A 24135-nucleotide genomic window follows, 5' to 3' on the forward strand; every position below is an offset into this window, starting at 1 on the left:
TTGAGCAGTTCATTGTGAAGCATTTTTTTTTTTTTCTGTGACATTGGCCTCATTAAAAAGTACGGTTTGCCTTTACTGGATAATTTTGTTCATTGGTTTGTTAGGGAATCTTGGTAATATTTGAGTTTCCTGGGGAGCATGGTCACATGACCTGGCCCTGGCCAATCGGTGCGTTCCACCTCCCTGGCCACTGTGATTGGCTCCGGACTGGGGCAGTGCCCAATCGGGGCCCAGGGCCGGGCCTGACGTTGGAAGCCAGGGGAAGACGAGCTCTCGTCCTGCTGGGGTAGGGGAAGGGGTGGGGCCGGGGGAGGTCAGGCTCCAGCAGTGGGAGGGGCTTGAGGTCCGCCTGCGGCAGTTGGTGACCTTCCTGCTCCCCTCAGGGCAGAGCCGCCGGCCTGAGAATGAGGGCGCTGCTGAGCCCAGGGGCTGGGATGGCCCGTTGCTGCTGTGGTCCCAGAGCTCCACCCGAGACCTGAGGGAGGCCGTCTGCCCGTGAGTCCTCTCCCGCTTGTCTGTCAGCTTGTTTGAAGCATGCTGGGTTTTCTGCCCAGCTGGCTAAGGGGAGTCCCTGGAAATGCAAGGGTGTGGGTTTTGGCAGACTTCAGGGAAGACATGCCAGATGAGCCTGGGAGACTCCAGCTTAATCTGGATTCAGGAGATATCTCTTCGGGCCAGCTAGTAATTGTAGGATAAGCCTAATGAGTCTTCACAGGATGAAGAGAGTAACGTGCCAAGGTAGCAATCGATGTCCTCCTTCGAGAGGATGAAGCTGGTGCTCAGAGAAGGGGGGAACTTGGCCACAGCAAGGAGGTGTGCACCCAGACAGAACCCCCAGATCCGGCCATTTGAGCTCAGGGAGGCCACTGGTGTGGCTTGTCCCTGTGGCAGGGGCCGAGGCACGCAGCCCACCCTGATTCCTGCGGGGGCCTGACTTGGGAAGTGCCATCTGGTAGCTTTGAGACTCACCAAACCAAATTGCACTGGAGAGGGGAAGGACACCTTCCTTCATCCACCCCCCACCCCCGCCGGATTCCCACATACCCTGACCCCTTTCTCTGGATTTCGGAGCCATTTCCAGAGTCCCGCTCATATGACCTCATTCGAAGTGCACTGTGGACGAGCTGCCATCTGCAGCTGCTACCACAGCAGCCAAGGGCTTTAGCTCCCGAGTACCTCCCTTCCTTTGGAACTTGGGGGCCCTCTACTCCCCACTTGCACACCACAGACCTTTGCTGAGGATTGTGGGGACCCTCACTCAGTTTGCAGCACGTTGTAGCCATCCCTGTCCTCTCAATACCTCCCTTGCCACTCAGCTTGTGAGCTCCTTTGGAGCAGCGTGGCCCACCTGGCTGCAACGGAAGAGACACAGCTGACAGGGAAACAACAGCTTAGATCTGACAGCCGGAAAGCTCTGTCAAAAGGGACCTCCCTCTTCACACCGTAGAGGCTGTAGGAGCCGCCAGGGTTTGGGAACCAGTGCTGGGGCCAAAATGACTCCACAGCTGTTTTCCTTCCTGGGGAGGGTTCTGGCTCCAGTGGGAATGGCTCAAGTCTCCTAAGGTTCTGAAAGCCCACTGTGTGCAGATTCACGGTACACAGAGAGGAGAAGGTGGAGTCCTGCCCTGGAGGTGGGCACAGCTCACGGATGAGCCAGGCAGGCAGGCAGGCAGGCAGGGCATGAGAACACCTGAGCTGCCTTCATGAGTGAACGGTGTGGGGGCAGAGGAAGAGAAGCCGGTCTGCTCCCTCATGTGGTGCCCAGGGCAGGTTGTCCCCAGAGGAAACCCTTACGACGGTGAGGACTATCACTGCTGTTTCCCAAGGGGTTCCGTCGGTGCGTGTCTTCCCCGGAGCGGTCAGGCCGTCTCTAAAGTACACTGGCCATGGGCATTGCCTCTCCTTGGAACTTCCCATGTGTTTCTCTTTTTTATGGAACAGTGATTTTTCTAGAGGGGTTCTGGGCCACAAGGTTGTTGGGTCATTTTCTAGCCTTCTGTCGTGAAGAACGCTTTCCTGGGCGTTGGGGTGGTTTGTTGTTCCAGCTCCCTTTCTTGGCTTCTTTTGGGAGCTGGTGCAACAAGAGGAGCTCAGCCTCTGCCTTCTGGCTGAGATGTCACCCTTCAAACAGCAATGCCTGCCTGGAGATAATGATGGCATTTGCCAAAAGGGCTTCGTTTGGCACATGATATCTTGAAAGGACGTACACCGTCCTTTCAGCTATCAAAGGCTAGTTCAAATGACATAAAAATGAGAACTCTCCAATGGAGTCTTACAGTAGGTGGAGAGTCCGAAAAAAACTCCTTCAGTCATTTCACTGAGAGTCATTGATTGGGGACACCAAGAATATAGGAAGGAATGCAGAAAGAAAAGGTGAAGTTGTGTTCAGGATCGGGGGGAGGGATGAACAGGGCGTGCTTGCCTTGAATCCAGGCTTTGTTGGGGGGTGGGGCATAAAGATCGAACGGGTCTGAAACTACAAAGTGGTGATGGTAACACAGTATCACCAGAGTTACACAACAGTGTTCCCAAATTGCAACAATGATGAAAAAGTTTACTAATCCCAACTTAACCAAGAGAAATACAGGAAACCATACAAAAAATGAAACATCACCAGAAAGGTGGAAACAAACCAAATGCAAAGCAGTTCAGGGGAAAGGAACTCCATGTCCCCTGGGGGCAGACGGAGTTGCCGGCCTCCACGGTGAGCAGACAGGGATGGAGGCTGCAGAGCCGACCGCTCCCCTGGACGTGGTGTTTCCGGCAAGGGCTCTGGGTCTCTGTCCAGAGCGGGGGCTCGTTCTTCCTGCAGGGGCGGGTGAGTCATCGTTGGCGTCTGGGTGTTGCGCGGGAGCCAGGGCAGGCTCTCCCTGCCGAGGCGGTGACTCCTCCTCTGCCTCGGGTTCTCCTGCCAAAGCCCGAGCAGGTACAGGTGCACGTGGAGGTGGAGGTTCTGGCTGAGGGGGTGGGACATCAGTGCCTGGGGCTGGGGGTCCTGCAGGCACGGAGATCCGATCTGCCCGGTGTGCTGGCCAGTACCCAGCTGGCCTGGTGTCTCTGCGAGGGCAAGTCTCGGTTCTCCATCTGGCCTCGGTGGATCCCTGGGTCCTGCACCTGGAGCCACCACCTCTGTAGGGACAGGTCTGGGAAGTAGAGCCTGGTTCCAGTTGGAGGCCAGTGCTAGAGCCGGGGGAGAAGCAAAGTTTGCCCACAGGCCAGCCTTGGCATGTGCGTATCCCGGGACAGAAAGCTTCCAAGAGATTCCCAAAGAATACCCCGGGTCGGATGTCTTTTGGGACTGAAGTGTGCAAGATGGGGGTGGGGGTGTGAGGCCAGCGCTTGCTGCAGGCCCAGCAGCATCTTTCGGGGACTCGTCCCTGTGTAGCTCAGCACCCCCTCCCCACACACTCCCGTGCACCAGCCCCAGCGTCCTCACCTCTGTGCTCTGGCGTGCTGGGCTCCAGGTCCTCCTGCTGCCTCAGAGGCCGGGGTTCTCGGGACTCTGGGTCGGAGCCGGGTGTGCTGAGCTCCGTGGCAGCCTCAGACTGGGCCGCCGGGTGTATCCTGGGCGGTGTCTCGGCAGCAGGCCTTCCCCGCCTCCGCTTCGCCCCCGGTGGGGCTGATGCCTCCGTGGGCACGCTCACCTGGAGCCTGCACTGGGCCTCACGGGCGGGGGGGTGGTGCTCCGACCCCTCCCTCCGGGAGGTGGACGGGGTGTCCCCGTCCTCGGCCTCATCACGTGGGAAGCTCTGCAACGACAGTGACCGTCAGCCAGCCGTGCTGGGAGTTTTCCGAGCTGGGCCTGGCCAGTGGAGCCGCTGCTTCTGCCTGCTCGAACTTCTCTTCCCAGAAGGGTCAGAGACGTGTGTCTGCTCAGATCCCCACCCGGGAGGAAAGAGACCCACCTGAGGGTGTGAGGTCAGCCTGGGCGGCCGGCGCTGCCCGCACTCTCCCCATCCCACCCAGCCTGCTCTCCCCTGGGGTGTGGACACAACTTGTCCACAGGCTTCTGACCCCACATCCGCCTGGGCTTCCTTGAGGGAGACACACCCCGAGAAACCCGCATCCACACACACAGGCAAAGGACCCGGTGTTTCCGGGTGGCATGGGAGAGGTGGCCTGGCCCCGCCTGGGGCTCCCCGTGTTACCTTTCTGTTTCTCCGGGCAAAGGGCCAGAGGCCTCTCGGGGGTGCCCTGAGCCAACGTCGACAGGGTGCCCACGCACACTGCCTGTGAGCTTTCCTGAGGCCCCGGCCTCTGGGCAGGGGCAAACAGCAGAACATCCTGGCAGCAAGTGATCTGGCTGGGGGCTCCTCTCCGCTCTGGAGGCCTGGATACCCGGGTTGCGGGTTCTGTTGGGTTCTGTTGCCGGCAGGTGACATCATTTCCTGGGGTTCGTGCTGAGGTCCCTTCCCCAAAACTTCCCAAGGGAATCTCTGGGTTTCTGACTGCTCGACCACCCCCCTTAGGCCATGTGCAGGCACAGTGACAGCCACACAGCCCAGCCCACAGCCCTGGGTGCAGGCCTGGGTGCAGCCAGGGCCTGAGCTCCGAGGACCCCGCTGCTCTCAGACCAGGCTCCTTCTTCTCATAAGTGGTGTGGCCCTGGACAAGCATATGCCCCTCAGGGTTTCCCCAGTCTCTCCATCTGCAGAGTGGGGGTCATTCTCCCATCTGTTTCCTAGGTCTGTCGGCCTACGAGCAGCTCCATGCCTCTCCACCTGGGGCCGATATCACGTGGAGCTTGTGCGCTGAGACTTCAGAAAGAAAGACGCCATCCAGGGCTGACACAGCACAGAATGGGGCAGAACGAGGCCTGGATGCGCCGTGGTACCCAGGAAAAGGCACTCCCCCTCCTGACTGTTTTGAGACCCCGCATGCAAGTTGGAGGACCGAAAGGAAGACTCGAAGGTCTCCCTCTCTTATAGAAAAGAGTAGCCAACTTTCTGGTCCTCTGTTTCCATTGAGATTCTGTTCAAGTGTCCCAGCTCGGCTTCTGCGGGTGGCTGAGCTTCTAATGGCTCCCTGCGTTCTTGTCTTTTCCTCTCCAAACCTTCCGTCCTTTTCCCCCTTCTGGGGTGGATGGGCGCTGTCATTGCTTCTACCTTCGAGACAGATTGATGAAAAGTCTGGACCATCGACTCCTTTCCTCTCTTTGGTTCCGTGTCTCTCTCTGGCTGTGTCCCTCTCTTTTCCTTTCTCGATTCAGTCTGTGCCTTCCTCTTTCTCTCTCGTGTGTGGATGGATGGATGCTAGGAATGCCCATGTATATGATTAGATGAGGGTTATGTTTTAGGGATAGGTTAGAGGGAGAGAAAGGCTTTAGGTCGGAGTTGGTCATGGGGGAAGGGTCAAGGGTGGTGGTGGTGTTTCTTGGAATCTGAGTGCTGTGCATTCTTCGTCTCTTTCCATATGAACCCCTTCTCAGATACACCACTTGCAAGGAGTCTCTCATGTTCCGTTTCCTATCTTTTGCATTTGTGAATGCTTAGCTTCTCTGTTGTGAAGAGGTTCCATTGGATGGAAACCCATTGGTGTACTTGGTTTCCCTCTTCCCCTTACTTGAAGAGACCCATTTCTACCTCCGCCCAGCAAATGGCAAGGAGACTCTGATGTTAAGGAGCCTTTGACCTACGCTTCTTTCTAGCTATCTCATGACATCAGTCTTTAGGGTGAGGTTTTTCCCCGATATTGAGGTGGTGTGAGATCAAAACCAATAGCGTTCTTCAGATGTAGCTGTCTGGTTTTCCCATGGACATTGATTGAAGAGGCTTTCTTGTTCCCATTTGGATATTCTCCCCTTCTGTGTCAGAGATGAGTTGACCATGGATGCCGGGGTTTGTTTCTGGACCCTCAACTTTATTCCATCGATCTGGATCTGTGTGTGTTGTTGTATTCCCAATAGCATACCGTCCTGCTGCTGCCGCTGCGGCTAAGTCACTTCAGTCGTGTCTGACTCTGCGCGACCCCATGGCCTGCAGCCTACCAGGCTCCTCCGTCCAGGGCATTCTCCAGGCAAGAGTACTGGAGTGGGTCGCCATCGCCTTCTCCGATACTCTCCTGAGGATCCTAGTTTGGTCGTCTAATTTCCTTTCACACAACCTTGGATGTCCGTATCGGGGCTTTTTCGTCGGATTGTATTGACAATTTAGGCTCTTTTCTGTTTCCGTAACCCCTTTTGCAATTCTTTGTTCGGTGCGAAAATGCATTGGCATTTTGGGAGGAATAGCATCGAAGCTGTGGATTGCCTTGTGGGGCTGTGACATCATTTTCCCAATAGGAATTCTTTCAAGCCCTGAGCACAGCTTCTCTTTCCAGTGATTGGTGTGGGCTTGATCTTCTTTCTTCCATCTCTCGCCGTTTTGTGAGAACAGGTCCTTCCTTCCCTTCTGGGTTAGATGGACTCGTGGGTATCACTTCAGTGAATGGCATTGTCAGTGGGGGTGATAATTCCCTTCTCATTGGAAGACTTTGCTGTGAGTATTAGAAGTGCAAGTGATTTCTCTTCCCCTTCCTCCCTGTCCATCTCTCAGAGCCACCGGGAAACAGAGGCCTCATCCAGGGTCACACAGGCCTGAGGGAGTGCAACTAGACTGTTGTTTCTTCAGGCCCTCAGTGCTGGACATCATCCGGGATACTCTGTGTGTGTCTTCCTCAGTCTGGTGTCCCTTCAGACCTTTCCCTAGTTTTCACAGGCTTGTTGTGTTGGTGTTCTTTGTCTGTTTGGAGACACGTCCTTGAGAAGCTTTGTGTTTCCACTCATTCGTCTCGCGATGTATGACCTGTCTTTTGCTTTTGTAATGAGGTCTTTCCCACAGTAGATATCTTTGATTTTGCAAAGTCCACTGTATTCTCTGGGTTGTTTTGTGGACTGCCTTTTAGTTTTGTGTGTGAAGACTCAAAACACGTGTCCGGTTTCTGCTCATTGTTCTTCTAGATTTGTGACAAGTTTTCATGGAAACTTTGTCTAGGGATAACTGGAAGTGAACTCGGTGTAAGGTGTCAAGCCTCCATCTCCATTCATGTCATGCCCTGCAGTTTCCAATTCCCTGTTCCTGAGTGGTTTTGGAGACCTTGTGGGAAGTTTGGTTGCATCGGAGTTTGCATTTCCACCTTGAGTAGATAGATTCACACTGTTCTGCCCTCAGGGACACTGTCAAGGGGGAGTGAGGAGCAGCCTGCACTTCCAGCAGTGACCACACGGTGGGGCGAGTGCTGCTCTCCCCTCTGGGAGCCCCAGGCCACAGGCATCCCAGTGAGGAGCCAGCTCTGTGCTCAGCTGAAAGGAGTTAGTCTCTCAGGAGCCTCTGAGCCCTTGCCTTTGGATCACCCAGGGTGGGCATTTACTGTGACAGAAAAAAATTGCCCTGAATTCCATGGACGGAAGAGCCTGGCTGTGTAGAGTTCGTGAGTTGCCGTGAATCAGACACAACTGAGGACACAAAAACTCAATAGACTAAAACACTGTTTGGGGGTGGGGGGAGTGAAAGGGGGTGATGTGGGGTTTTTTGTCTTATATAATAGCCAAGGGAAATCTAGTTTAAACCTAAATTCACATAGATGGGAAAGGTATAGCTCTCCGTCACCCTATTAAAAAAAAAAAAAAAAACGACTTAACTTTTCTGAAAGTTTATTTAGTAGCTTCCTTGAGCAGTTCATTGTGAAGCATTTTTTTTTTTTTTTCTGTGACATTGGCCTCATTAAAAAGTACGGTTTGCCTTTACTGGATAATTTTGTTCATTGGTTTGTTAGGGAATCTTGGTAATATTTGAGTTTCCTGGGGAGCATGGTCACATGACCTGGCCCTGGCCAATCGGTGCGTTCCACCTCCCTGGCCACTGTGATTGGCTCCGGACTGGGGCAGTGCCCAATCGGGGCCCAGGGCCGGGCCTGACGTTGGAAGCCAGGGGAAGACGAGCTCTCGTCCTGCTGGGGTAGGGGAAGGGGTGGGGCCGGGGGAGGTCAGGCTCCAGCAGTGGGAGGGGCTTGAGGTCCGCCTGCGGCAGTTGGTGACCTTCCTGCTCCCCTCAGGGCAGAGCCGCCGGCCTGAGAATGAGCGCGCTGCTGAGCCCAGGGGCTGGGATGGCCCGTTGCTGCTGTGGTCCCAGAGCTCCACCCGAGACCTGAGGGAGGCCGTCTGCCCGTGAGTCCTCTCCCGCTTGTCTGTCAGCTTGTTTGAAGCATGCTGGGTTTTCTGCCCAGCTGGCTAAGGGGAGTCCCTGGAAATGCAAGGGTGTGGGTTTTGGCAGACTTCAGGGAAGACATGCCAGATGAGCCTGGGAGACTCCAGCTTAATCTGGATTCAGGAGATATCTCTTCGGGCCAGCTAGTAATTGTAGGATAAGCCTAATGAGTCTTCACAGGATGAAGAGAGTAACGTGCCAAGGTAGCAATCGATGTCCTCCTTCGAGAGGATGAAGCTGGTGCTCAGAGAAGGGGGGAACTTGGCCACAGCAAGGAGGTGTGCACCCAGACAGAACCCCCAGATCCGGCCATTTGAGCTCAGGGAGGCCACTGGTGTGGCTTGTCCCTGTGGCAGGGGCCGAGGCACGCAGCCCACCCTGATTCCTGCGGGGGCCTGACTTGGGAAGTGCCATCTGGTAGCTTTGAGACTCACCAAACCAAATTGCACTGGAGAGGGGAAGGACACCTTCCTTCATCCACCCCCCACCCCCGCCGGATTCCCACATACCCTGACCCCTTTCTCTGGATTTCGGAGCCATTTCCAGAGTCCCGCTCATATGACCTCATTCGAAGTGCACTGTGGACGAGCTGCCATCTGCAGCTGCTACCACAGCAGCCAAGGGCTTTAGCTCCCGAGTACCTCCCTTCCTTTGGAACTTGGGGGCCCTCTACTCCCCACTTGCACACCACAGACCTTTGCTGAGGATTGTGGGGACCCTCACTCAGTTTGCAGCACGTTGTAGCCATCCCTGTCCTCTCAATACCTCCCTTGCCACTCAGCTTGTGAGCTCCTTTGGAGCAGCGTGGCCCACCTGGCTGCAACGGAAGAGACACAGCTGACAGGGAAACAACAGCTTAGATCTGACAGCCGGAAAGCTCTGTCAAAAGGGACCTCCCTCTTCACACCGTAGAGGCTGTAGGAGCCGCCAGGGTTTGGGAACCAGTGCTGGGGCCAAAATGACTCCACAGCTGTTTTCCTTCCTGGGGAGGGTTCTGGCTCCAGTGGGAATGGCTCAAGTCTCCTAAGGTTCTGAAAGCCCACTGTGTGCAGATTCACGGTACACAGAGAGGAGAAGGTGGAGTCCTGCCCTGGAGGTGGGCACAGCTCACGCATGAGCCAGGCAGGCAGGCAGGCAGGCAGGGCATGAGAACACCTGAGCTGCCTTCATGAGTGAACGGTGTGGGGGCAGAGGAAGAGAAGCCGGTCTGCTCCCTCATGTGGTGCCCAGGGCAGGTTGTCCCCAGAGGAAACCCTTACGACGGTGAGGACTATCACTGCTGTTTCCCAAGGGGTTCCGTCGGTGCGTGTCTTCCCCGGAGCGGTCAGGCCGTCTCTAAAGTACACTGGCCATGGGCATTGCCTCTCCTTGGAACTTCCCATGTGTTTCTCTTTTTTATGGAACAGTGATTTTTCTAGAGGGGTTCTGGGCCACAAGGTTGTTGGGTCATTTTCTAGCCTTCTGTCGTGAAGAACGCTTTCCTGGGCGTTGGGGTGGTTTGTTGTTCCAGCTCCCTTTCTTGGCTTCTTTTGGGAGCTGGTGCAACAAGAGGAGCTCAGCCTCTGCCTTCTGGCTGAGATGTCACCCTTCAAACAGCAATGCCTGCCTGGAGATAATGATGGCATTTGCCAAAAGGGCTTCGTTTGGCACATGATATCTTGAAAGGACGTACACCGTCCTTTCAGCTATCAAAGGCTAGTTCAAATGACATAAAAATGAGAACTCTCCAATGGAGTCTTACAGTAGGTGGAGAGTCCGAAAAAAACTCCTTCAGTCATTTCACTGAGAGTCATTGATTGGGGACACCAAGAATATAGGAATGAATGCAGAAAGAAAAGGTGAAGTTGTGTTCAGGATCGGGGGGAGGGATGAACAGGGCGTGCTTGCCTTGAATCCAGGCTTTGTTGGGGGGTGGGGCATAAAGATCGAACGGGTCTGAAACTACAAAGTGGTGATGGTAACACAGTATCACCAGAGTTACACAACAGTGTTCCCAAATTGCAACAATGATGAAAAAGTTTACTAATCCCAACTTAACCAAGAGAAATACAGGAAACCATACAAAAAATGAAACATCACCAGAAAGGTGGAAACAAACCAAATGCAAAGCAGTTCAGGGGAAAGGAACTCCATGTCCCCTGGGGGCAGACGGAGTTGCCGGCCTCCACGGTGAGCAGACAGGGATGGAGGCTGCAGAGCCGACCGCTCCCCTGGACGTGGTGTTTCCGGCAAGGGCTCTGGGTCTCTGTCCAGAGCGGGGGCTCGTTCTTCCTGCAGGGGCGGGTGAGTCATCGTCGGCGTCTGGGTGTTGCGCGGGAGCCAGGGCAGGCTCTCCCTGCCGAGGCGGTAACTCCTCCTCTGCCTCGGGTTCTCCTGCCAAAGCCCGAGCAGGTACAGGTGCACGTGGAGGTGGAGGTTCTGGCTGAGGGGGTGGGACATCAGTGCCTGGGGCTGGGGGTCCTGCAGGCACGGAGATCCGATCTGCCCGGTGTGCTGGCCAGTACCCAGCTGGCCTGGTGTCTCTGCGAGGGCATGTCTCGGTTCTCCATCTGGCCTCGGTGGATCCCTGGGTCCTGCACCTGGAGCCACCACCTCTGTAGGGACAGGTCTGGGAAGTAGAGCCTGGTTCCAGTTGGAGGCCAGTGCTAGAGCCGGGGGAGAAGCAAAGTTTGCCCACAGGCCAGCCTTGGCATGTGCGTATCCCGGGACAGAAAGCTTCCAAGAGATTCCCAAAGAATACCCCGGGTCGGATGTCTTTTGGGACTGAAGTGTGCAAGATGGGGGTGGGGGTGTGAGGCCAGCGCTTGCTGCAGGCCCAGCAGCATCTTTCGGGGACTCGTCCCTGTGTAGCTCAGCACCCCCTCCCCACACACTCCCGTGCACCAGCCCCAGCGTCCTCACCTCTGTGCTCTGGCGTGCTGGGCTCCAGGTCCTCCTGCTGCCTCAGAGGCCGGGGTTCTCGGGACTCTGGGTCGGAGCCGGGTGTGCTGAGCTCCGTGGCAGCCTCAGACTGGGCCGCCGGGTGTATCCTGGGCGGTGTCTCGGCAGCAGGCCTTCCCCGCCTCCGCTTCGCCCCCGGTGGGGCTGATGCCTCCGTGGGCACGCTCACCTGGAGCCTGCACTGGGCCTCACGGGCGGGGGGGTGGTGCTCCGACCCCTCCCTCCGGGAGGTGGACGGGGTGTCCCCGTCCTCGGCCTCGTCACGTGGGAAGCTCTGCAACGACAGTGACCGTCAGCCAGCCGTGCTGGGAGTTTTCCGAGCTGGGCCTGGCCAGTGGAGCCGCTGCTTCTGCCTGCTCGAACTTCTCTTCCCAGAAGGGTCAGAGACGTGTGTCTGCTCAGATCCCCACCCGGGAGGAAAGAGACCCACCTGAGGGTGTGAGGTCAGCCTGGGCGGCCGGCGCTGCCCGCACTCTCCCCATCCCACCCAGCCTGCTCTCCCCTGGGGTGTGGACACAACTTGTCCACAGGCTTCTGACCCCACATCCGCCTGGGCTTCCTTGAGGGAGACACACCCCGAGAAACCCGCATCCACACACACAGGCAAAGGACCCGGTGTTTCCGGGTGGCATGGGAGAGGTGGCCTGGCCCCGCCTGGGGCTCCCCGTGTTACCTTTCTGTTTCTCCGGGCAAAGGGCCAGAGGCCTCTCGGGGGTGCCCTGAGCCAACGTCGACAGGGTGCCCACGCACACTGCCTGTGAGCTTTCCTGAGGCCCCGGCCTCTGGGCAGGGGCAAACAGCAGAACATCCTGGCAGCAAGTGATCTGGCTGGGGGCTCCTCTCCGCTCTGGAGGCCTGGATACCCGGGTTGCGGGTTCTGTTGGGTTCTGTTGCCGGCAGGTGACATCATTTCCTGGGGTTCGTGCTGAGGTCCCTTCCCCAAAACTTCCCAAGGGAATCTCTGGGTTTCTGACTGCTCGACCACCCCCCTTAGGCCATGTGCAGGCACAGTGACAGCCACACAGCCCAGCCCACAGCCCTGGGGAGGCCTGGGTGCAGCCAGGGCCTGAGCTCCGAGGACCCCGCTGCTCTCAGACCAGGCTCCTTCTTCTCATAAGTGGTGTGGCCCTGGACAAGCATATGCCCCTCAGGGTTTCCCCAGTCTCTCCATCTGCAGAGTGGGGGTCATTCTCCCATCTGTTTCCTAGGTCTGTCGGCCTACGAGCAGCTCCATGCCTCTCCACCTGGGGCCGATATCACGTGGAGCTTGTGTGCTGAGACTTCAGAAAGAAAGACGCCATCCAGGGCTGACACAGCACAGAATGGGGCAGAACGAGGCCTGGATGCGCCGTGGTACCCAGGAAAAGGCACTCCCCCTCCTGACTGTTTTGAGACCCCGCATGCAAGTTGGAGGACCGAAAGGAAGACTCGAAGGTCTCCCTCTCTTATAGAAAAGAGTAGCCAACTTTCTGGTCCTCTGTTTCCATTGAGATTCTGTTCAAGTGTCCCAGCTCGGCTTCTGCGGGTGGCTGAGCTTCTAATGGCTCCCTGCGTTCTTGTCTTTTCCTCTCCAAACCTTCCGTCCTTTTCCCCCTTCTGGGGTGGATGGGCGCTGTCATTGCTTCTACCTTCGAGACAGATTGATGAAAAGTCTGGACCATCGACTCCTTTCCTCTCTTTGGTTCCGTGTCTCTCTCTGGCTGTGTCCCTCTCTTTTCCTTTCTCGATTCAGTCTGTGCCTTCCTCTTTCTCTCTCGTGTGTGGATGGATGGATGCTAGGAATGCCCATGTATATGATTAGATGAGGGTTATGTTTTAGGGATAGGTTAGAGGGAGAGAAAGGCTTTAGGTCGGAGTTGGTCATGGGGGAAGGGTCAAGGGTGGTGGTGGTGTTTCTTGGAATCTGAGTGCTGTGCATTCTTCGTCTCTTTCCATATGAACCCCTTCTCAGATACACCACTTGCAAGGAGTCTCTCATGTTCCGTTTCCTATCTTTTGCATTTGTGAATGCTTAGCTTCTCTGTTGTGAAGAGGTTCCATTGGATGGAAACCCATTGGTGTACTTGGTTTCCCTCTTCCCCTTACTTGAAGAGACCCATTTCTACCTCCGCCCAGCAAATGGCAAGGAGACTCTGATGTTAAGGAGCCTTTGACCTACGCTTCTTTCTAGCTATCTCATGACATCAGTCTTTAGGGTGAGGTTTTTCCCCGATATTGAGGTGGTGTGAGATCAAAACCAATAGCGTTCTTCAGATGTAGCTGTCTGGTTTTCCCATGGACATTGATTGAAGAGGCTTTCTTGTTCCCATTTGGATATTCTCCCCTTCTGTGTCAGAGATGAGTTGACCATGGATGCCGGGGTTTGTTTCTGGACCCTCAACTTTATTCCATCGATCTGGATCTGTGTGTGTTGTTGTATTCCCAATAGCATACCGTCCTGCTGCTGCCGCTGCGGCTAAGTCACTTCAGTCGTGTCTGACTCTGCGCGACCCCATGGCCTGCAGCCTACCAGGCTCCTCCGTCCAGGGCATTTTCCAGGCAAGAGTACTGGAGTGGGTCGCCATCGCCTTCTCCGATACTCTCCTGAGGATCCTAGTTTGGTCGTCTAATTTCCTTTCACACAACCTTGGATGTCCGTATCGGGGCTTTTTCGTCGGATTGTATTGACAATTTAGGCTCTTTTCTGTTTCCGTAACCCCTTTTGCAATTCTTTGTTCGGTGCGAAAATGCATTGGCATTTTGGGAGGAATAGCATCGAAGCTGTGGATTGCCTTGTGGGGCTGTGACATCATTTTCCCAATAGGAATTCTTTCAAGCCCTGAGCACAGCTTCTCTTTCCAGTGATTGGTGTGGGCTTGATCTTCTTTCTTCCATCTCTCGCCGTTTTGTGAGAACAGGTCCTTCCTTCCCTTCTGGGTTAGATGGACTCGTGGGTATCACTTCAGTGAATGGCATTGTCAGTGGGGGTGATAATTCCCTTCTCATTGGAAGACTTTGCTGTGAGTATTAGAAGTGCAAGTGATTTCTCTTCCCCTTCCTCCCTGTCCATCTCTCAGAGCCACCGGGAAACAGAGGCCTCATCCAGGGTCACACAGGCCTGAGGGAGTGCAACTAGACTGTTGTTTCTTCAGGCCCTCAGTGCTGGACATCATCCGGGATACTCTGTGTGTGTCTTCCTCAGTCTGGTGTCCCTTCAGACCTTTCCCTAGTTTTCACAGGCTTGTTGTGTTGGTGTTCTTTGTCTGTTTGGAGACACGTCCTTGAGAAGCTTTGTGTTTCCACTCATTCGTCTCGCGATGTATGACCTGTCTTTTGCTTTTGTAATGAGGTCTTTCCCACAGTAGATATCTTTGATTTTGCAAAGTCCACTGTATTCTCTGGGTTGTTTTGTGGACTGCCTTTTAGTTTTGTGTGTGAAGACTCAAAGCACGTGTCCGGTTTCTGCTCATTGTTCTTCTAGATTTGTGACAAGTTTTCATGGAAACTTTGTCTAGGGATAACTGGAAGTGAACTCGGTGTAAGGTGTCAAGCCTCCATCTCCATTCATGTCATGCCCTGCAGTTTCCAATTCCCTGTTCCTGAGTGGTTTTGGAGACCTTGTGGGAAGTTTGGTTGCATCGGAGTTTGCATTTCCACCTTGAGTAGATAGATTCACACTGTTCTGCCCTCAGGGACACTGTCAAGGGGGAGTGAGGAGCAGCCTGCACTTCCAGCAGTGACCACACGGTGGGGCGAGTGCTGCTCTCCCCTCTGGGAGCCCCAGGCCACAGGCATCCCAGTGAGGAGCCAGCTCTGTGCTCAGCTGAAAGGAGTTAGTCTCTCAGGAGCCTCTGAGCCCTTGCCTTTGGATCACCCAGGGTGGGCATTTACTGTGACAGAAAAAAATTGCCCTGAATTCCATGGACGGAAGAGCCTGGCTGTGTAGAGTTCGTGAGTTGCCGTGAATCAGACACAACTGAGGACACAAAAACTCAATAGACTAAAACACTGTTTCGGGGTGGGGGGAGTGAAAGGGGGTGATGTGGGGTTTTTTGTCTTATATAATAGCCAAGGGAAATCTAGTTTAAACCTAAATTCACATAGATGGGAAAGGTATAGCTCTCCGTCACCCTATTAAAAAAAAAAAAAAAACGACTTAACTTTTCTGAAAGTTTATTTAGTAGCTTCCTTGAGCAGTTCATTGTGAAGCATTTTTTTTTTTTTCTGTGACATTGGCCTCATTAAAAAGTACGGTTTGCCTTTACTGGATAATTTTGTTCATTGGTTTGTTAGGGAATCTTGGTAATATTTGAGTTTCCTGGGGAGCATGGTCACATGACCTGGCCCTGGCCAATCGGTGCGTTCCACCTCCCTGGCCACTGTGATTGGCTCCGGACTGGGGCAGTGCCCAATCGGGGCCCAGGGCCGGGCCTGACGTTGGAAGCCAGGGGAAGACGAGCTCTCGTCCTGCTGGGGTAGGGGAAGGGGTGGGGCCGGGGGAGGTCAGGCTCCAGCAGTGGGAGGGGCTTGAGGTCCGCCTGCGGCAGTTGGTGACCTTCCTGCTCCCCTCAGGGCAGAGCCGCCGGCCTGAGAATGAGGGCGCTGCTGAGCCCAGGGGCTGGGATGGCCCGTTGCTGCTGTGGTCCCAGAGCTCCACCCGAGACCTGAGGGAGGCCGTCTGCCCGTGAGTCCTCTCCCGCTTGTCTGTCAGCTTGTTTGAAGCATGCTGGGTTTTCTGCCCAGCTGGCTAAGGGGAGTCCCTGGAAATGCAAGGGTGTGGGTTTTGGCAGACTTCAGGGAAGACATGCCAGATGAGCCTGGGAGACTCCAGCTTAATCTGGATTCAGGAGATATCTCTTCGGGCCAGCTAGTAATTGTAGGATAAGCCTAATGAGTCTTCACAGGATGAAGAGAGTAACGTGCCAAGGTAGCAATCGATGTCCTCCTTCGAGAGGATGAAGCTGGTGCTCAGAGAAGGGGGGAACTTGGCCACAGCAAGGAGGTGTGCACCCAGACAGAACCCCCAGATCCGGCCATTTGAGCTCAGGGAGGCCACTGGTGTGGCTTGTCCCTGTGGCAGGGGCCGAGGCACGCAGCCCACCCTGATTCCTGCGGGGGCCTGACTTGGGAAGTGCCATCTGGTAGCTTTGAGACTCACCAAACCAAATTGCACTGGAGAGGGGAAGGACACCTTCCTTCATCCACCCCCCACCCCCGCCGGATTCCCACATACCCTGACCCCTTTCTCTGGATTTCGGAGCCATTTCCAGAGTCCCGCTCATATGACCTCATTCGAAGTGCACTGTGGACGAGCTGCCATCTGCAGCTGCTACCACAGCAGCCAAGGGCTTTAGCTCCCGAGTACCTCCCTTCCTTTGGAACTTGGGGGCCCTCTACTCCCCACTTGCACACCACAGACCTTTGCTGAGGATTGTGGGGACCCTCACTCAGTTTGCAGCACGTTGTAGCCATCCCTGTCCTCTCAATACCTCCCTTGCCACTCAGCTTGTGAGCTCCTTTGGAGCAGCGTGGCCCACCTGGCTGCAACGGAAGAGACACAGCTGACAGGGAAACAACAGCTTAGATCTGACAGCCGGAAAGCTCTGTCAAAAGGGACCTCCCTCTTCACACCGTAGAGGCTGTAGGAGCCGCCAGGGTTTGGGAACCAGTGCTGGGGCCAAAATGACTCCACAGCTGTTTTCCTTCCTGGGGAGGGTTCTGGCTCCAGTGGGAATGGCTCAAGTCTCCTAAGGTTCTGAAAGCCCACTGTGTGCAGATTCACGGTACACAGAGAGGAGAAGGTGGAGTCCTGCCCTGGAGGTGGGCACAGCTCACGCATGAGCCAGGCAGGCAGGCAGGCAGGCAGGGCATGAGAACACCTGAGCTGCCTTCATGAGTGAACGGTGTGGGGGCAGAGGAAGAGAAGCCGGTCTGCTCCCTCATGTGGTGCCCAGGGCAGGTTGTCCCCAGAGGAAACCCTTACGACGGTGAGGACTATCACTGCTGTTTCCCAAGGGGTTCCGTCGGTGCGTGTCTTCCCCGGAGCGGTCAGGCCGTCTCTAAAGTACACTGGCCATGGGCATTGCCTCTCCTTGGAACTTCCCATGTGTTTCTCTTTTTTATGGAACAGTGATTTTTCTAGAGGGGTTCTGGGCCACAAGGTTGTTGGGTCATTTTCTAGCCTTCTGTCGTGAAGAACGCTTTCCTGGGCGTTGGGGTGGTTTGTTGTTCCAGCTCCCTTTCTTGGCTTCTTTTGGGAGCTGGTGCAACAAGAGGAGCTCAGCCTCTGCCTTCTGGCTGAGATGTCACCCTTCAAACAGCAATGCCTGCCTGGAGATAATGATGGCATTTGCCAAAAGGGCTTCGTTTGGCACATGATATCTTGAAAGGACGTATACCGTCCTTTCAGCTATCAAAGGCTAGTTCAAATGACATAAAAATGAGAACTCTCCAATGGAGTCTTACAGTAGGTGGAGAGTCCGAAAAAAACTCCTTCAGTCATTTCACTGAGAGTCATTGATTGGGGACACCAAGAATGTAGGAAGGAATGCAGAAAGAAAAGGTGAAGTTGTGTTCAGGATCGGGGGGAGGGATGAACAGGGCGTGCTTGCCTTGAATCCAGGCTTTGTTGGGGGGTGGGGCATAAAGATCGAACGGGTCTGAAACTACAAAGTGGTGATGGTAACACAGTATCACCAGAGTTACACAACAGTGTTCCCAAATTGCAACAATGATGAAAAAGTTTACTAATCCCAACTTAACCAAGAGAAATACAGGAAACCATACAAAAAATGAAACATCACCAGAAAGGTGGAAACAAACCAAATGCAAAGCAGTTCAGGGGAAAGGAACTCCATGTCCCCTGGGGGCAGACGGAGTTGCCGGCCTCCACGGTGAGCAGACAGGGATGGAGGCTGCAGAGCCGACCGCTCCCCTGGACGTGGTGTTTCCGGCAAGGGCTCTGGGTCTCTGTCCAGAGCGGGGGCTCGTTCTTCCTGCAGGGGCGGGTGAGTCATCGTCGGCGTCCGGGTGTTGCGCGGGAGCCAGGGCAGGCTCTCCCTGCCGAGGCGGTGACTCCTCCTCTGCCTCGGGTTCTCCTGCCAAAGCCCGAGCAGGTACAGGTGCACGTGGAGGTGGAGGTTCTGGCTGAGGGGGTGGGACATCAGTGCCTGGGGCTGGGGGTCCTTCAGGCACGGAGATCCGATCTGCCCGGTGTGCTGGCCAGTACCCAGCTGGCCTGGTGTCTCTGCGAGGGCAAGTCTCGGTTCTCCATCTGGCCTCGGTGGATCCCTGGGTCCTGCACCTGGAGCCACCACCTCTGTAGGGAAAGGTCTGGGAAGTAGAGCCTGGTTCCAGTTGGAGGCCAGTGCTAGAGCCGGGGGAGAAGCAAAGTTTGCCCACAGGCCAGCCTTGGCATGTGCGTATCCCGGGACAGAAAGCTTCCAAGAGATTCCCAAAGAATACCCCGGGTCGGATGTCTTTTGGGACTGAAGTGTGCAAGATGGGGGTGGGGGTGTGAGGCCAGCGCTTGCTGCAGGCCCAGCAGCATCTTTCGGGGACTCGTCCCTGTGTAGCTCAGCACCCCCTCCCCACACACTCCCGTGCACCAGCCCCAGCGTCCTCACCTCTGTGCTCTGGCGTGCTGGGCTCCAGGTCCTCCTGCTGCCTCAGAGGCCGGGGTTCTCGGGACTCTGGGTCGGAGCCGGGTGTGCTGAGCTCCGTGGCAGCCTCAGACTGGGCCGCCGGGTGTATCCTGGGCGGTGTCTCGGCAGCAGGCCTTCCCCGCCTCCGCTTCGCCCCCGGTGGGGCTGATGCCTCCGTGGGCACGCTCACCTGGAGCCTGCACTGGGCCTCACGGGCGGGGGGGTGGTGCTCCGACCCCTCCCTCCGGGAGGTGGACGGGGTGTCCCCGTCCCCGGCCTCATCACGTGGGAAGCTCTGCAACGACAGTGACCGTCAGCCAGCCGTGCTGGGAGTTTTCCGAGCTGGGCCTGGCCAGTGGAGCCGCTGCTTCTGCCTGCTCGAACTTCTCTTCCCAGAAGGGTCAGAGACGTGTGTCTGCTCAGATCCCCACCCGGGAGGAAAGAGACCCACCTGAGGGTGTGAGGTCAGCCTGGGCGGCCGGCGCTGCCCGCACTCTCCCCATCCCACCCAGCCTGCTCTCCCCTGGGGTGTGGACACAACTTGTCCACAGGCTTCTGACCCCACATCCGCCTGGGCTTCCTTGAGGGAGACACACCCCGAGAAACCCGCATCCACACACACAGGCAAAGGACCCGGTGTTTCCGGGTGGCATGGGAGAGGTGGCCTGGCCCCGCCTGGGGCTCCCCGTGTTACCTTTCTGTTTCTCCGGGCAAAGGGCCAGAGGCCTCTCGGGGGTGCCCTGAGCCAACGTCGACAGGGTGCCCACGCACACTGCCTGTGAGCTTTCCTGAGGCCCCGGCCTCTGGGCAGGGGCAAACAGCAGAACATCCTGGCAGCAAGTGATCTGGCTGGGGGCTCCTCTCCGCTCTGGAGGCCTGGATACCCGGGTTGCGGGTTCTGTTGGGTTCTGTTGCCGGCAGGTGACATCATTTCCTGGGGTTCGTGCTGAGGTCCCTTCCCCAAAACTTCCCAAGGGAATCTCTGGGTTTCTGACTGCTCGACCACCCCCCTTAGGCCATGTGCAGGCACAGTGACAGCCACACAGCCCAGCCCACAGCCCTGGGGAGGCCTGGGTGCAGCCAGGGCCTGAGCTCCGAGGACCCCGCTGCTCTCAGACCAGGCTCCTTCTTCTCATAAGTGGTGTGGCCCTGGACAAGCATATGCCCCTCAGGGTTTCCCCAGTCTCTCCATCTGCAGAGTGGGGGTCATTCTCCCATCTGTTTCCTAGGTCTGTCGGCCTACGAGCAGCTCCATGCCTCTCCACCTGGGGCCGATATCACGTGGAGCTTGTGCGCTGAGACTTCAGAAAGAAAGACGCCATCCAGGGCTGACACAGCACAGAATGGGGCAGAACGAGGCCTGGATGCGCCGTGGTACCCAGGAAAAGGCACTCCCCCTCCTGACTGTTTTGAGACCCCGCATGCAAGTTGGAGGACCGAAAGGAAGACTCGAAGGTCTCCCTCTCTTATAGAAAAGAGTAGCCAACTTTCTGGTCCTCTGTTTCCATTGAGATTCTGTTCAAGTGTCCCAGCTCGGCTTCTGCGGGTGGCTGAGCTTCTAATGGCTCCCTGCGTTCTTGTCTTTTCCTCTCCAAACCTTCCGTCCTTTTCCCCCTTCTGGGGTGGATGGGCGCTGTCATTGCTTCTACCTTCGAGACAGATTGATGAAAAGTCTGGACCATCGACTCCTTTCCTCTCTTTGGTTCCGTGTCTCTCTCTGGCTGTGTCCCTCTCTTTTCCTTTCTCGATTCAGTCTGTGCCTTCCTCTTTCTCTCTCGTGTGTGGATGGATGGATGCTAGGAATGCCCATGTATATGATTAGATGAGGGTTATGTTTTAGGGATAGGTTAGAGGGAGAGAAAGGCTTTAGGTCGGAGTTGGTCATGGGGGAAGGGTCAAGGGTGGTGGTGGTGTTTCTTGGAATCTGAGTGCTGTGCATTCTTCGTCTCTTTCCATATGAACCCCTTCTCAGATACACCACTTGCAAGGAGTCTCTCATGTTCCGTTTCCTATCTTTTGCATTTGTGAATGCTTAGCTTCTCTGTTGTGAAGAGGTTCCATTGGATGGAAACCCATTGGTGTACTTGGTTTCCCTCTTCCCCTTACTTGAAGAGACCCATTTCTACCTCCGCCCAGCAAATGGCAAGGAGACTCTGATGTTAAGGAGCCTTTGACCTACGCTTCTTTCTAGCTATCTCATGACATCAGTCTTTAGGGTGAGGTTTTTCCCCGATATTGAGGTGGTGTGAGATCAAAACCAATAGCGTTCTTCAGATGTAGCTGTCTGGTTTTCCCATGGACATTGATTGAAGAGGCTTTCTTGTTCCCATTTGGATATTCTCCCCTTCTGTGTCAGAGATGAGTTGACCATGGATGCCGGGGTTTGTTTCTGGACCCTCAACTTTATTCCATCGATCTGGATCTGTGTGTGTTGTTGTATTCCCAATAGCATACCGTCCTGCTGCTGCCGCTGCGGCTAAGTCACTTCAGTCGTGTCTGACTCTGCGCGACCCCATGGCCTGCAGCCTACCAGGCTCCTCCGTCCAGGGCATTTTCCAGGCAAGAGTACTGGAGTGGGTCGCCATCGCCTTCTCCAATACTCTCCTGAGGATCCTAGTTTGGTCGTCTAATTTCCTTTCACACAACCTTGGATGTCCGTATCGGGGCTTTTTCGTCGGATTGTATTGACAATTTAGGCTCTTTTCTGTTTCCGTAACCCCTTTTGCAATTCTTTGTTCGGTGCGAAAATGCATTGGCATTTTGGGAGGAATAGCATCGAAGCTGTGGATTGCCTTGTGGGGCTGTGACATCATTTTCCCAATAGGAATTCTTTCAAGCCCTGAGCACAGCTTCTCTTTCCAGTGATTGGTGTGGGCTTGATCTTCTTTCTTCCATCTCTCGCCGTTTTGTGAGAACAGGTCCTTCCTTCCCTTCTGGGTTAGATGGACTCGTGGGTATCACTTCAGTGAATGGCATTGTCAGTGGGGGTGATAATTCCCTTCTCATTGGAAGACTTTGCTGTGAGTATTAGAAGTGCAAGTGATTTCTCTTCCCCTTCCTCCCTGTCCATCTCTCAGAGCCACCGGGAAACAGAGGCCTCATCCAGGGTCACACAGGCCTGAGGGAGTGCAACTAGACTGTTGTTTCTTCAGGCCCTCAGTGCTGGACATCATCCGGGATACTCTGTGTGTGTCTTCCTCAGTCTGGTGTCCCTTCAGACCTTTCCCTAGTTTTCACAGGCTTGTTGTGTTGGTGTTCTTTGTCTGTTTGGAGACACGTCCTTGAGAAGCTTTGTGTTTCCACTCATTCGTCTCGCGATGTATGACCTGTCTTTTGCTTTTGTAATGAGGTCTTTCCCACAGTAGATATCTTTGATTTTGCAAAGTCCACTGTATTCTCTGGGTTGTTTTGTGGACTGCCTTTTAGTTTTGTGTGTGAAGACTCAAAGCACGTGTCCGGTTTCTGCTCATTGTTCTTCTAGATTTGTGACAAGTTTTCATGGAAACTTTGTCTAGGGATAACTGGAAGTGAACTCGGTGTAAGGTGTCAAGCCTCCATCTCCATTCATGTCATGCCCTGCAGTTTCCAATTCCCTGTTCCTGAGTGGTTTTGGAGACCTTGTGGGAAGTTTGGTTGCATCGGAGTTTGCATTTCCACCTTGAGTAGATAGATTCACACTGTTCTGCCCTCAGGGACACTGTCAAGGGGGAGTGAGGAGCAGCCTGCACTTCCAGCAGTGACCACACGGTGGGGCGAGTGCTGCTCTCCCCTCTGGGAGCCCCAGGCCACAGGCATCCCAGTGAGGAGCCAGCTCTGTGCTCAGCTGAAAGGAGTTAGTCTCTCAGGAGCCTCTGAGCCCTTGCCTTTGGATCACCCAGGGTGGGCATTTACTGTGACAGAAAAAAATTGCCCTGAATTCCATGGACGGAAGAGCCTGGCTGTGTAGAGTTCGTGAGTTGCCGTGAATCAGACACAACTGAGGACACAAAAACTCAATAGACTAAAACACTGTTTCGGGGTGGGGGGAGTGAAAGGGGGTGATGTGGGGTTTTTTGTCTTATATAATAGCCAAGGGAAATCTAGTTTAAACCTAAATTCACATAGATGGGAAAGGTATAGCTCTCCGTCACCCTATTAAAAAAAAAAAAAAAACGACTTAACTTTTCTGAAAGTTTATTTAGTAGCTTCCTTGAGCAGTTCATTGTGAAGCATTTTTTTTTTTTTCTGTGACATTGGCCTCATTAAAAAGTACGGTTTGCCTTTACTGGATAATTTTGTTCATTGGTTTGTTAGGGAATCTTGGTAATATTTGAGTTTCCTGGGGAGCATGGTCACATGACCTGGCCCTGGCCAATCGGTGCGTTCCACCTCCCTGGCCACTGTGATTGGCTCCGGACTGGGGCAGTGCCCAATCGGGGCCCAGGGCCGGGCCTGACGTTGGAAGCCAGGGGAAGACGAGCTCTCGTCCTGCTGGGGTAGGGGAAGGGGTGGGGCCGGGGGAGGTCAGGCTCCAGCAGTGGGAGGGGCTTGAGGTCCGCCTGCGGCAGTTGGTGACCTTCCTGCTCCCCTCAGGGCAGAGCCGCCGGCCTGAGAATGAGGGCGCTGCTGAGCCCAGGGGCTGGGATGGCCCGTTGCTGCTGTGGTCCCAGAGCTCCACCCGAGACCTGAGGGAGGCCGTCTGCCCGTGAGTCCTCTCCCGCTTGTCTGTCAGCTTGTTTGAAGCATGCTGGGTTTTCTGCCCAGCTGGCTAAGGGGAGTCCCTGGAAATGCAAGGGTGTGGGTTTTGGCAGACTTCAGGGAAGACATGCCAGATGAGCCTGGGAGACTCCAGCTTAATCTGGATTCAGGAGATATCTCTTCGGGCCAGCTAGTAATTGTAGGATAAGCCTAATGAGTCTTCACAGGATGAAGAGAGTAACGTGCCAAGGTAGCAATCGATGTCCTCCTTCGAGAGGATGAAGCTGGTGCTCAGAGAAGGGGGGAACTTGGCCACAGCAAGGAGGTGTGCACCCAGACAGAACCCCCAGATCCGGCCATTTGAGCTCAGGGAGGCCACTGGTGTGGCTTGTCCCTGTGGCAGGGGCCGAGGCACGCAGCCCACCCTGATTCCTGCGGGGGCCTGACTTGGGAAGTGCCATCTGGTAGCTTTGAGACTCACCAAACCAAATTGCACTGGAGAGGGGAAGGACACCTTCCTTCATCCACCCCCCACCCCCGCCGGATTCCCACATACCCTGACCCCTTTCTCTGGATTTCGGAGCCATTTCCAGAGTCCCGCTCATATGACCTCATTCGAAGTGCACTGTGGACGAGCTGCCATCTGCAGCTGCTACCACAGCAGCCAAGGGCTTTAGCTCCCGAGTACCTCCCTTCCTTTGGAACTTGGGGGC

General features: G+C 55.2%; 3 protein-coding genes and 2 long non-coding RNA genes across 8 annotated transcripts in view; 2 read left to right on the forward strand and 3 right to left on the reverse strand.

Annotated features, from left to right (window-relative positions):
• Positions 1 to 227: 227 nt before the first annotated feature.
• LOC145513996 (uncharacterized) lies at positions 228 to 2344 on the forward strand. Its single transcript, XR_014059801.1, has 2 exons — positions 228 to 286; positions 384 to 2344. It is a non-coding gene; the product is annotated as an uncharacterized LOC145513996 (long non-coding RNA).
• Positions 2345 to 2532: 188 nt separating this feature from the next.
• Positions 2533 to 4341, reverse strand: LOC145513980 (uncharacterized). Of its 2 annotated transcripts, none has more exons than XM_081511071.1 (3): positions 4149 to 4341; positions 3437 to 3749; positions 2533 to 3180 (listed from the first exon to the last, which is right to left on the reverse strand). In XM_081511071.1, the coding sequence occupies exons 1-3, from the start codon at positions 4281 to 4283 to the stop codon at positions 2558 to 2560; spliced, it is 1071 nt and encodes a 356-aa protein (XP_081367197.1). In that variant the 5' UTR covers positions 4284 to 4341; the 3' UTR covers positions 2533 to 2557. The 2 variants fall into 2 exon arrangements, with proteins under 2 accessions (XP_081367197.1, XP_081367198.1); XM_081511072.1 differs by having other exon boundaries at positions 2533 to 3129; positions 4149 to 4318.
• Positions 4342 to 7923: 3582 nt separating this feature from the next.
• LOC145513989 (uncharacterized) overlaps positions 7924 to 24135 on the forward strand; it is a 30383-nt gene continuing 14171 nt past the window's right edge. Inside the window, exons 1-3 of one of the 2 annotated variants that reach the window (XR_014059790.1) lie at positions 8032 to 8143; positions 15675 to 15786; positions 23318 to 23429. This is a non-coding gene — a long non-coding RNA (uncharacterized LOC145513989). Of the gene's footprint in view, positions 8144 to 15674; positions 15787 to 23317; positions 23430 to 24135 lie in introns of both variants that reach the window. The other variant, XR_014059792.1, reaches the window with a different exon arrangement.
• LOC145513978 (uncharacterized) lies at positions 10182 to 11989 on the reverse strand. The gene is made up of 3 exons (XM_081511067.1): positions 11797 to 11989; positions 11085 to 11397; positions 10182 to 10828 (listed from the first exon to the last, which is right to left on the reverse strand). The coding sequence occupies exons 1-3, from the start codon at positions 11929 to 11931 to the stop codon at positions 10206 to 10208; spliced, it is 1071 nt and encodes a 356-aa protein (XP_081367193.1). The 5' UTR covers positions 11932 to 11989; the 3' UTR covers positions 10182 to 10205.
• On the reverse strand, positions 17821 to 22644 carry LOC145513959 (uncharacterized). 2 transcript variants are annotated; one of them, XM_081511039.1, is made up of 3 exons: positions 19440 to 22644; positions 18728 to 19040; positions 17821 to 18420 (listed from the first exon to the last, which is right to left on the reverse strand). In XM_081511039.1, exons 1-3 carry the CDS (start codon positions 19674 to 19676, stop codon positions 17849 to 17851), a joined length of 1122 nt encoding a protein of 373 aa, XP_081367165.1. In that variant the 5' UTR covers positions 19677 to 22644; the 3' UTR covers positions 17821 to 17848. The 2 variants fall into 2 exon arrangements, with proteins under 2 accessions (XP_081367165.1, XP_081367164.1); XM_081511038.1 differs by having other exon boundaries at positions 17821 to 18471.

This window comes from Giraffa tippelskirchi, chromosome 7, assembly GCF_054371585.1.
Source record: "Giraffa tippelskirchi isolate mGirTip1 chromosome 7, T2T-mGirTip1v1.2.pri, whole genome shotgun sequence".
Taxonomy (NCBI): Eukaryota; Metazoa; Chordata; class Mammalia; order Artiodactyla; family Giraffidae; genus Giraffa; species Giraffa tippelskirchi.

Bases quoted from the DNA above. Each gene is read 5' to 3' on its own strand.
- LOC145513980 (XM_081511071.1), bottom strand. From the start codon at position 4,283: ATGTTCTGCTGTTTGCCCCTGCCCAGAGGCCGGGGCCTCAGGAAAGCT. The intron at 3,750-4,148 runs GTAACACGGGGA...CTGTCGTTGCAG, and splicing joins TTGCCCGGAGAAACAGAAAG to AGCTTCCCACGTGATGAGGC. The intron at 3,181-3,436 runs GTGAGGACGCTG...CCCCGGCTCTAG, and splicing joins CAGCACGCCAGAGCACAGAG to CACTGGCCTCCAACTGGAAC.
- LOC145513978 (XM_081511067.1), bottom strand. From the start codon at position 11,931: ATGTTCTGCTGTTTGCCCCTGCCCAGAGGCCGGGGCCTCAGGAAAGCT. The intron at 11,398-11,796 runs GTAACACGGGGA...CTGTCGTTGCAG, and splicing joins TTGCCCGGAGAAACAGAAAG to AGCTTCCCACGTGACGAGGC. The intron at 10,829-11,084 runs GTGAGGACGCTG...CCCCGGCTCTAG, and splicing joins CAGCACGCCAGAGCACAGAG to CACTGGCCTCCAACTGGAAC.
- LOC145513959 (XM_081511038.1), bottom strand. From the start codon at position 19,676: ATGATGTCACCTGCCGGCAACAGAACCCAACAGAACCCGCAACCCGGG. The intron at 19,041-19,439 runs GTAACACGGGGA...CTGTCGTTGCAG, and splicing joins TTGCCCGGAGAAACAGAAAG to AGCTTCCCACGTGATGAGGC. The intron at 18,472-18,727 runs GTGAGGACGCTG...CCCCGGCTCTAG, and splicing joins CAGCACGCCAGAGCACAGAG to CACTGGCCTCCAACTGGAAC.